Here is a 12,523-nt window from a genome sequence, read left to right on the forward strand (position 1 = left end):
TCTTAGTCATAGCCCCCAAATGAATATAACAAAAGACAGACAGTTGGAAACACAGGTGTTCACTTGCACACATGAGCAACCCAGTATTTAGGAAGCATACCTACAGCTCCATTCAAGGTCTGGAAAATTTTGCATTTGTGATCCAATGTGATGTTAATGGCTTCCTAAAAATAAGAATGGAAAAAGTATTAAAAATGACAATAAACACAGCAAACAACACTATCATGTTAATATAGTTATTGTTCTTTGGGGGAATTTAAAGATCCTATACATAAATTATTCCAGCAACCTTCTTCAGAAAAACCTCTGTTACCTGAAGCTGTTGAGGATGGGGATTAATATTTTGCAGCATAACCTGCCTGACTGCTACAATAGGTTTGTAATTAATCAACCTAATCAAAAAGATTATTCAGCTTTACAAACCTTACTCTCAATGGACTAGTTTCAGCTACATAGCTCTGCCATAATAATATTCCTAAAATTGTCTTTGCATGCTGTTACGGATTGAATGTTTGTGTTCCCTCAAAATTCATATGTTCAAGCCCTAACCCTCGGTCTCTCTCTGTCTCTGTCTCTCTTTGCACCATGCAGGGACATAGCAAGAAGGTGGCTGCCATCTACCAGCCAGGAAGAGAGCTCTCACCAGAAACCAACCATTCTGGCACCCTGATCTCAGACTTCTAGCCTCCAGAACTGCGAGAAAGTAAATTTCTTTATTTAAGGCACCCAGTCTATGATATTTTGTTATGGCAAACCAAGCAGACTAAGACACATGCTAACCAGATAAAATCTTATGCTTAGAGAGAAACTTCAATAGGATTTACACAACAAAAAATATTACAGACCCAGAAGCGATCTTTCAGAGAAAACATCCTAAAGCAAAAAACAATTAAATAAGACTCAGAGTGCTTCCACTGTTGAATTACTCTAAGAAAGACAGCATCAAGCTGCAGGGGCTAGCACTCATGCCAACAGTAGGTTTCTGCTCTCGGATGAGACCAAATCCTCAGGCTGGCTGTGTCAGGCACATAAGAGACAGTAAAAAAACAGAGAGAAGAAAAATAAACATTTTAAGAGTAGAGTTTCTTAAGAAGTATTTAATGAAAATATTTAGATAACAAGTATTTATCTAAGAAAACAGAAGTAGCTACAGTTGCAAACTCACTGTAAAATATACTTAAAAAAACACTATGTTTCCTAATGACAGCACCCATAAATACACAGTTCAGTAAATTTTAGAACTGTACTGGTTATACACAGTAAACTTGTGAAACATTACTTACATTAGGTGAATATACTAAAAATATTATCAAATTAGAGAACCTTGTTTTACTTTTCTCCAAACTTTCATTAAACCAATCTCGGGAATATTCTCCTTAGGGTTTATGGCAGGATGCTAGTGTCCTCAATATTCCTCCCCTTAATAAGAAAATTCAGATTTTTAGTAGGACACATGTACTCGAAATAAAGAATAAAACTCCTCTGCATATTATGTGTAGCCCAAAAAATGTGTTCTGGTCAAAGAAAAGTATGAGAAAGTATTTTGTAAGACTTCTAGATAGGCTACTCAGAGAGAGTTGACACAACTGAGATGGCCCCTTATTTATTATTCTACCTGTTAACTGCCCAGAATACGGATGCAATGGCTGCAGCACCAGCAGCTATTTGAACAAGGAGGTTACGTTGAAAGCAAGAGCTATTACCTACCCTCTTCAGTGGATCAATGTAAATTTTAGTGTAGAATAACTGATCATCATCATTATCCTGGAGATTCCATTGCTGAACTATACGGTTGATATATGGAGCATAACCAATGAATCCTGAAATACAAAAGAGAAAGAATAGAGGATTCAGAATCCAAAGACCAAAACTCACGTCTCTGTTAATTTCATAGACCAGTTGCACAGACTCGTAAAGCTATTTGTCCTAATCCTTACTTTGGAATTTCACAGCTCACCATGACAAAAATATGAGCTACTGTGTGTCCTTTGTCTCCATATATAAACCGCAAGAGAGGAAGTTTTTAGTACCAATTGCAAAATCAAAGACTCTCTTTGAATAAACATATTTCCCAAATTAATTTACACAAGAGAGAGAACTAATATTTTAGAAGGTTTGTGAGGAAAAAAAGAGTTATGAGGAAAAAATTAGAATTAGACAGAAGAATTTTCTTTCTGACCTTCTAAAATGCTGTTCCTAGATCATTTGTAAAGGATTCACTGTTCCTGAAAAAGAAAAAGAAAAAAACCCTCTACTACAGTGGTTTAATGTCAGTGCACAATCAAAGGAATGTTGGATTTGTCACTGACTGCAAACATCCCAAAGAAATTTTATATCTAGGGCATTTTGGAAAATTTTCCTTCACTGAGCTAGTCATTACTGCGTCTGCTAAACCATTTTCTGGCCGGGTTTTGTGTGTCATGGTCTGGAGAAGGAAGTCTAAAATTGGATTGTTCACCTTGGCATTAGAGCATAAGCATTAAATATGCCAACAAGAGTTGTCTGTAAAAGACACAGACAACAGGATCATCTTTCCCGTGTTTGAGTCTTCCCCTGAATTTCAGAAATGCAGCCAAACTGCTATGTTTCATTGATATGCAATACTTTTACAAAAACATCAATTTTACTCCTGTGAATTGAAAGGAAACCTAGCTTATTACCCTCAAAATTAAAATATCCTCATAGGAATAAAAAAATTAAAAGAAATAGGTCCAGGAATATTATCGCTAACTAGAGAAAACAAGACAAAATGAAAACATGACTAAATCAATCACTGGTGGCTCATTTTTTGGTCATTTTTGCCAAATAAAAAATTGTAAAACACTGAAAAAGGTATTTTTTAATTCTTATAACCAATCTTCTGTGACAAAAAAAAAAAATATATATATATATATATTCAAGCAGCAACACATGACATTTTCCAATGGTTTATACCACTGGTTTTCAAAAATTACGTTTCCTTATCCTTTTCGTAAACCCCAAGTGTCCTAAAAAGTGAAAAGGAATCACATCTATTTTCTTGGTATGCGGTATATATTTTATGATTACATTTTTCTATTAAACTGCCATATTATTTCAAAAGAATAAAGTTTCTTATATTGTGAAATCTTCCTCATAAGGAAACACGTTTACTCTCCATGATAAAGATTTTTTAAACTAAATGAGGTACCCACAAACAAAACTCGTCCCTTAAATAATTCTCAATATATCATCCATAAACTTTTACTGAACATACTTAGATTTTCTAGCATTTCTTTAATTATTTTGACTACAGGAGGCATAAGGATGATGTTTTGATGTCCTTGTGTGATCACTGTCCCACTTATAAACACCTTGTCCTTAATTAAACTTGCTTACAAAGGCACACACTTGCTAGTTTTTCGCTGTTGCCACAGTATTTTGCATCTGTTTGAAATTCTGATTCTTAGGTAGATATATCACATCTAGATACATTTACCTATGATATGTTTCACTATACATGCCATGTTTAGAAAAACTAATGAATACAAAGTAAAACGTATCCCAGAGTTCCACAGCTCAGCGGCTCTTAAACTACCTAGGACTTAGGACAAGTTAAAAGGTTAGCCATGTGTCACTGAAGGTCTGACAGCTGGAGATGGAAGCAGCACTCACTCCCAATTCAATTGCTCAGACAGAGAAGTCCTGAGTGGGCAGCCATCTCTACTGTAAATCTAAGAGGAAGGATGGCTAAAATACTGAGGACAAAGAGACCGACCGATATGAAAAATCCTAGGTTTTGACTTGAATATTGAAGTAAAATTCGAACATGGTAGGTAAATTAGGAGAAAAATAAAATGATCAAGCAATCCCCAAAACCATGAACTAAAAACGTATAGAGATGAAGAGAAAAGTGAGCTGAAACTAGGCAGTACACACGGGGATTTAAGGTTTCAGAAGTGCAATATTTATATGAGCTGACAAAGTTCCAAGGTTCCTCTATGGAAATGGGTTGCTAAAATAAAATGCAGGTGAGTAGAGCTGTAATTGTGGCGTCTCAGAGAAAGTATATTACTTGCTAAAACTCTAATTGACAAAAGTAACTGAGCATAGTCTAGAATCCAGACATGCTGCTGTCTCAAGCAGCACTTATTTGAACTGGCCTGAATACAATCAGTTAATATATATAAATCCCCCTAAAATCTGTTTTCCCTGTGTGGCTTGCAATTTCTACCCAACTCGTTTCTCTGACATGTCCCCCATCCTACAGCCATGTCTTCTGGCCATGTGTTTATATTAATCACACTCTAAGGAAAACATTTTGGAGTTATAATAATGTCCAAAGTCAAATTTTATTTTATTTTTTGAAGAGAAGAGGAAAATCTGATAATTTCTTCCTTTATTCCATGGTGGCATATCAAATGCAGTATTTTAAGTACACCTAGACACTCAATGTTGAATCTTTTTTGACTAGGAATTTCAAGATAAATCATTTACCCTGACATATTTAAAATATAGATACAATTAAGTAATGCCCTTTTTGTGAAACTACATAAATGTAGCTTGCACTCTTCTCCTCAGTAAGGGAATTACTAAGCCCATTATCCTAGAGCCAGAAAGTTCTTAATGAAATTATAGTGAGAAGACCTGGATCCCTGTCGCTTTTCCTTTAATAAGTAAATGTCTCTAGGAAAAGTCACTTAAATCTGGGAAACACAGGCTTTCTCACCTATAATGCAGAAATAATAACAATTACACCACCTAGTGTTGCTAGAAACATCATATGATATAATAGATGAGAAAGCGCTTTGTCAATTATAAAATGCACTGTGGATTTTAAACTGATATAATTTTCCCATAGAAACAAGAAGATAATGGTTCTTTAAAACCTCATGTCTACAGTTATATATTTTAAAAAAGGTTGTTTCATCAGTATTTATAATTTACTGTGACTTGCATTACACTTTTCTTCCAGCACCTTACCCACCTCCCGAATTCAGGTAGCGTTTCCCAATGTGCACAATGGGATACTTGTCTGCTAGTCTTTTATCCGGCCACAGAATTCCATCTGCTGCAAAGACCACTTTGTGGTTTGACTTTTGGAACTTTTTTAGAACTTCTTCTGGACCACCAGCAAATATAACATTAAAGCTGTTTGATGAGGAAAAAAAGAAGTTATAAAACACAGTTGTCAGAATTTAGATGTATAAACCAAGAAACAGTCCCTAAAAGAAGCCAGAATTTAGAATCCAAGACAAGATTAATGTCAACTACTTACAGAGTAAACCAAACAAGTTTCCCCCAACTGAAATTATATTGTATTAAATTATTAGTGTTTACATTACACTGGCAAATGAAGTCCAAATAAATGACAGCTTTTTTATAGTCTTAATTTCTTTCAGTAATCACTTACTCTCCAAAATCAAAATTCTAAAAGTGTTGAAATGTTAAAAATCAGTAACTTGCTATATAACATAATATAAACACAATAAATGACAGAAGCTGCCATTGTAACTGCCTAATGTTCCAATTTGATTTGTACACATCCATCATAATTTCTGAAGATTTCATTATCTTTGACAAAATGTGTTCATCTACTAAATGTCATCAATATAAATTTATATCTGAATCACTATTTAGCCTGAAATCCTAAAATAAAAGTATATAGACAAGTGCATCTTTTTATAGCTCAATACACTTGAAAAACATATGTAAAAAATGAAATTTATAGTTTCACTGATTTTTCTGAAGACTGTATTACTCATAGTTCACCCACAGAATCACAATGACTTATAATATGACATGTGGACGACATTACCTAATATATTTCCACTCTGCAATAAGTTCTCTCTTCTTGCTACAACTACAAATTCTTTTGCATCTTTTTTTAACATTGGAGTACCTCAAAACCAAAGGTTTCCAAAGATGATAATTTAATGACTTGACATCCTAGGTGGCAAACAAACAGAGTAAACTAATGCTCTTTAATTCAGCACTAGGTCTTCCTAATAGCCAATAGTCCAAATGCACTGCTGTGATATCTGAATTGGGAAGTAAGGACGCTGTTCCACACACCTTTGCCAGACTTGCTCTCAAGGAGTTAGTTAATATGGTAGGATAGCAGTAATGCATCAGGCAACATTTAATAACTTTCTATATATGAATCACTTTATCAAAATGAAACACACTAGTTCTCATCTCTATAAGTAAAAATCCAATGAAACTTAAAAAAATTAGCAAGAATAGCGTAAGTTTACCCTTGTGGCAGAGATGCTAACTGACCCCCATATACATTCCTATGCCTTTATTTTAATACTGGAATCCCTGCATGTTAACTGGGCACATGGCTAAAGATTACTCTGAAGCCATGAGGCCACATGACCAAGTCTGTCCAATGGAATGTGAGTGGAGCTGGTATGTTCCTGTGATCTCCAGGTTTCGTGCTTTAAAAAGGAAGCTGCCTACCCTCTCTGTTTCCTCTCTCTTTCTTTCCCTTTCATGGTGAACCAGGCTTTACAAGTAAAAAATACTGGACACGTGCACCCTCACCAGTTAGTCCACTTCTGAATCTTAAAAAAAAAAAAAAAGGATTAAAGTATTGCTAGTGTGAAACCAAACTTAGTAATTATGCCTAGCCAATTTTTTAAAAAATAGTAAAAGTAAAGTTGGAATCAGAGATAGACTTTTTCATTTTAAATTGTTCTAGACAATTTAAATTTTATCATTGCTTTTTATTTCAGTTACCAAAACAAACTTCAAAATTAAAACATATCTATGTATATATATATATATGTGTGTGTGTATGTGTGTCTATATGTGTGTGTGTGTGTGTGTGTATTTGGCATATAGTTTTTTCTTTCTTCTAGGATCAATGGGCAGGAAATTTTTAATACTATTAATAACATAATCAAAAAGTGACTCAGGGCACACAATTTGAAGTCAGCCAGTTGGGTTTCTAATTCCAGCTCTGTCACCTGCTACCTGAGTAACCACAGACAAGTTAGTAACAAACTCTTTATGTTTCAGTTTAAGTAGAAAATAAGGCGGAAAGTAGTAGCTATCTCATCAAGTTATTGTTAAAAATTTAAAATTAAGAACAATACTTGACACATTATAATCTCTTAAAAAAGTTATCAAAATTAACATTATTGTTACTATAGAAAAGGGACCAAAGAAATGAGAAGTAGGGGAAAAACTCACTTAAGTTTACACCAGTCTGTAGTTTTAAATAATTTTATTTTTAGCCAAATATACATATGTTTTAAGATAAATTTTAAACCAGAATAAATTTGTTCTGACTAAAACCTCAAGCCAACTCTTCCTTTCCTGTTTAAAAAACTGAAATAATCTGACTTCACAAATAATATTTACATAAATACATCGTTTCTTTTTTCTTATAAGTACAACTGATTTCATCAGTAGGATCACTTTAGATTTCTGCCTCCTAAGGATAATCCTATCTTTTCTAACAGGGGTATTTTCCTCAAGACTACTAGCTGTTTACATAATTTTTTTTAATATTGAAGATTAGGAAGTAAGACCAGTTTTATGGGTAACTGAGCCATGAAAGGTGAGGCAAATAAAGCAAACCCTCTGAGGCAGAGACCACCTTGCAAGCTGCAGAGGAACCCCAACACATCGTCTGGAGAGAAGGATGAAAAGAGTTCATTATGTCAGAGATCATATAATTGGAGACTTGGACCAAATTGATTCAGATATTTTGCAGGTAGCATCATGTATTCAAAGTTATAAATGCACATTTGGCAAGTGATTGTTTTGTCTTTGTAACCCCAGTGAAGGATATAGCATCTCCACTATAAATCTAAAACTATTAGCAGAAGTCAATAACTTGAAAAGGAGGAGTTGTGGCAACTTGTACTCTTATAATTTAGTATTTTATAAGCAGGCATTACCTTTATAACAAAAAGCAATTCCTGTAAAGCAAAATGTAAAAGGCAAAAATTATCTTCACATAATTCAAATGAGGATTTGACTTAGAATTAAAATGTAAGGCTCCCATTTTATTCTAGTAGCACTGCTAGTTCTGTGTTTAAGTACTTTAGAAAAGTTCTCTGAACCGATTAAAACTTTTCAAAGGGCAAGAAAGTTTTTCTACTTAAAATTACTTTAGCCACAAAAACCCAAAAGGTCAAACTTTTTAAAAAATGCACAATGGTCATAAAAATAATTCTCATAGGAATTTGATCCATTTAAATGTGAAGAAGAAAATAAAACTTTCCACAGTTAACTGTGGTAAATATTCCTGGATCCTGCAAAAACCATAAGGTTTCCCTCGTATGTGGTCACATTGAGTCCTCTACCAGACACGTCAGTGTTCTATCTATAACAGGTCATTGAAACTTTTACAAGTGTTTGTCCTTCTGTGTTCCCTGTTTCTGTGGCACCATCAACCATATAGTCACCCAAACTGAAAATCTTTCATTCAGCCCTTCCTCCTCTGCTTTCCATGGGCTACTTCATCAAATCCTTCTCCAGATCCCTCTGATTCCATCTACTTAATCTATTTAGAATTTAAAGCCTCTCCACTCCCACTAGAAGACACTGGACTAGATTAATTCAAAAACCCTACAGGCCTCCACCTCACCCATCCTTCCTCCCCACTTCTAAAAAGGACTATCTGACAAACTCTCCTGAAAACCATTCTGTGCCAGTCCCCTGACTGAATCAGTCGTTCTCAACTGTGGTCTAAAGCAGGACTCAGCAAATATTTACTATCTAGCCTTTTACAGAAAAAATGCCTTAGGCTTTGAGGGTAATATGGTGTCTGCTAAATGACTCAACTCTGCCACTGTGGTACAAAGCGGCCATAGGCGATTAATATATAAATAATTGAGCATAGTTGTGCTCCAATAAAACTATTTACAAAAAAGAACCTGAGCCAGTCCATAGTTTACCAAACCCTGGCCTGTAAAATAAAATCTAAATAAATCTGCCTTACATTAATAACCTTCCAGTAAATAACCTGTTCTAAGTCACACTGAATTATTTGATCTGTCCTCCATGTCTTTAACTGTGATGTTTCGTCTGCTTAGCACATCTTTTCCCAATTGGATCAAACCACTCACCCTCAAGGCCCATTTCAAACATCACCTCCTCTACAAATCTCTACTTGAGCAGTGTAACTGGAAAAGATCATTTCCTTCTTGTTAACCTCCACAGCTCTTTTCCTTTCCTTTTTCACAGAATGTTCTATTTTCCACATTTCATGCTGGGATTGCCTATTTATATTAGACTGCATGGTCTTTCTTCATATGCCAAATCCACAACTTTATTCATCTGTGTATTCCCCTACTGGAGAGCCAGAGAAGAAGGCAACAGAAGTGTTCCCTAACCTTATTTATTTGTTCCTATCCTTTTTCATCATCACTGATATAAACTTAAGCCAAAAGTTACAATCACCCAAACTATTAGCAGCTAGTGCATAAAAGCTTAAAGTCTAATGAATCTGGAGCATGCAAGTAGTAACACATCTGATAATTGTGTCTTTATTGATGTCGTCACCTTAAATACATATCTATATTTTCACAGCTAATTAATGCCACAAACCAATATTATGAAACCACTCCTCTCCCACCTAAAAGAAAAAGCAGTTGAAAATGTCCACCCAAACTGAACTTGCAGAATAAATGACAATAAAATCACAATGGAAATGATTCAATTTCTTGTAGGAATTTTGAAGGAAGGGGAAAGAATTAGCTCAGGTAAAGTGGGTTCTATTTTAAAAACTATTACTCTGGGGAGTTTTCCTCCAAATGGTATATAATTTCATTGTCTGAGTATAAAAGTTTTGCTGAGGCTGGGTAGAGATAGGAGTCAAATGAGGACACTGCCTGGATGGAGGGTCATTTTCTCCAGACAGTTTCCTGAGAGTGGCCTAGTGCTGGACGAACACCTAGCAGAGAGGGCAGCCAAGGAGAGAATGTGGCAAGACCTCAAACCGCTCTGGCTGTTAGCGAGCTGTCATCACCACTCGGGGTTTCTGGGTCAGCTCTTTACTTGTAAAACAAATGGTTAAATGAAAATCTCCCTCTGATTTTAAATGATAGTTAAACTTACTTCTGCAACATTAGAACTTTCAACTCTGATACCTATTGAGTGCTCAATAAACACTCATTGAATCAATGAAGGAATCAAGAAGCTTTTTTTTTAAATCCCCAGCATTCATTAGTATGCAGCTACAACATGCCAGATACAACACAGACAAACCTATGGATAGAAAAATATATACAGAGAGCAAGATTTCTCTTCTAGTCACCCCCCGGACCCCTCCACAGCAGCTAGCAACATATTTTATGCTGCTTCATACATGTTTACTCAAAAAAAGAAAAAAAAACAAGATTCAAGGAGCAGATAATCTGGTTTTGGGAAAAAATTATATATATATAGTACACAAATTAGTACCATTTATCTAGATATATATAAACAACCAATGCTTTTTTCGTATACAATCTGCCTCTTCCTTATTCCCACATACCCACTGATATACTCAGTAAACACTAAGAACGTTTGAGCAAATTGAAAAAATGTCACTCATTTCCTACATAATTCCTAATCATATTTCACACTATCATGGATGAGCCTGAAGGCAGTGCAATATGTCTTAGTGACAGCTAAAGATTTCAACCTTTCCTTCAAAAAAAGGGAAAAAATTAAAAAGTAATGTAGAACTGAAAACTCTGATGTGTTTAGGCTTTCCTTCATACTAATATAATGAAAAGCTGTCCATCGCTAATGACTGTGTTCTTTGTGACTGCACACTTAAACAGTCCTCACTGCCAAACAGGAGAAGTCCATCAAATAAATCTGCCATAGCTAGTTAAAATTATAGCCATCATTCTTAAAAAGTTTTGCTTTCAGAAAATTTTTATTCTGTCTTCTGTATAAAGTAAGTAAGACAATACAAAATGCAGGTATATTGGGAATGAACCTAAATTATAAGAGGTATAAAATGTTTATTTCATAGAATAAGATAGGATCTGGTCACCTGTAGAATTAATACATACAAATTATACTTCTAAATAACAAAATCCTAAAAATATTTTTACAATTAGCACAATGATCAAATAAAGCATAATCTCTCACAATGTTCTAAATGTAAAGATTCTAAAGACATTATGCCAACATTCAAGTTTTTTTGAAGACATATATTTTTCTTCTAAATTAGGTCAGTTCAGTTTTGTTTGCAGAATTAGTATAATATGAGAATTCTTGGAGGGTGGTATCTGTGTTGATTTCTTTTTCTAGAGTGTTAAGTTCAATACCTGGGTCAAAGCTTGTGCTCAAGACATGTATTCTTAATGCAAAGTGAAAAATGTGCTCATGGCTGTTACTTTTTCTAATATTTAATTAGAAGTTAAAAGAGACAAACCGGTTGTCATGGGAAAGATGAAAAGCAGCAGCAGCAGCAGCATTTTCATGGTTTCTAATCAAAAATCAATTCTTATAATAATTTCTATCTTCTGAAACTTAGAAAATGTGGATGCTTTCCTGCCTTTAAGTCATTTTATTTCTCCAAATGAATGAAGAAAAAAATCTTTAAAAATAGTTTCAAAGCACCACCATATTTCTGTCTCTTGAAAGATGTCTCTCCATCTTTTAATGAAATTTAGTTACCTGGTAGTTATTAATTCCTTGCTATTTATCTTGACAATATGTAAATCAGGTACAGCTCTAAGCTTCACTGTCTGAAGCATAAAAACAATTACAATTCAACATGAAAAGTGAACTAGCAATACACAATCAAAGTGAGATAAGGCATGTACACTAACAGCAAAGATTTCTGTAACTAAGATTATCCCTCAATTTTCAACCAGTGTTTACTGGATCAATCTCCCGGAACAGAGCCACCTAGAAAACCACCTATAATATCAGCTTTACTTTATATTCATTTTGATTCAATATCAACTTTACTTTTGTATTGTGACATTGACTACCATTCTAGTTTTTTTAAATTAAGTCTACCTTACTGCTACCATTAGTTAGCAAGAACTTATCTTACCTCAAAGTCATTCAGCTAGTCATCTTTAAACAAATACCTCAATGAACTGGGGAGTTGCTATATATCAAAATCCTTGAGTAGATATTTTCAGAGAGGAAACACTCCTTTTGGTGAAGCCAAAATAACCACCACCAAATATGTCTTTCAATTATTTCACACATTGGGAGTCTTTCAAAATAAAGCACATCTATATTCTGTTTAATGGTGTTACATTCAGTGCCGCCAAAAAATATAAATTTCTGCTCAGTCCGAATTCAAACAAATAATTACAACTTTATTTCTAACTACTTTTATTCTAAAGAATTTTCTTTAGCCTAAAAGAAGAAGTATAAAACAAATAACCAAAGTTTGTATTATTTATCCGACACTTAAAAGTAGTCTGCAACACACTTCAGGGTCTGGACTCTGCTGGTTTATATTTTACAGCACCCAACACAGAACAAGTTTGTGGGAATATTCAGTATGTATCGAATTTACTCACAATAACATAAACACCTTTTGTTACATATTGGCCTACATATTATCCTTAAAAAAAAAACTGCCGCT

The 12,523-nt window shown here is 34.4% G+C and overlaps 1 protein-coding gene across 1 annotated transcript in view; it reads right to left on the reverse strand.

The window, feature by feature from the left end:
* PLOD2 (procollagen-lysine,2-oxoglutarate 5-dioxygenase 2) overlaps nucleotides 1–12,523 on the reverse strand; it is a 102,956-nt gene that overhangs the window by 37,853 nt on the left and 52,580 nt on the right. Inside the window, exons 4-6 of the mRNA XM_057740002.1 lie at nucleotides 4,946–5,109; nucleotides 1,708–1,820; nucleotides 101–164 (exon numbers count right to left, since the gene is read on the reverse strand). Of these exons, the coding sequence (XP_057595985.1) occupies nucleotides 101–164; nucleotides 1,708–1,820; nucleotides 4,946–5,109 (341 nt within the window). The remainder of the gene's footprint in view (nucleotides 1–100; nucleotides 165–1,707; nucleotides 1,821–4,945; nucleotides 5,110–12,523) is intronic.

The sequence above is a fragment of the Hippopotamus amphibius genome, chromosome 6 (assembly GCF_030028045.1).
Source record: "Hippopotamus amphibius kiboko isolate mHipAmp2 chromosome 6, mHipAmp2.hap2, whole genome shotgun sequence".
Lineage (NCBI taxonomy): Eukaryota > Metazoa > Chordata > Mammalia > Artiodactyla > Hippopotamidae > Hippopotamus > Hippopotamus amphibius.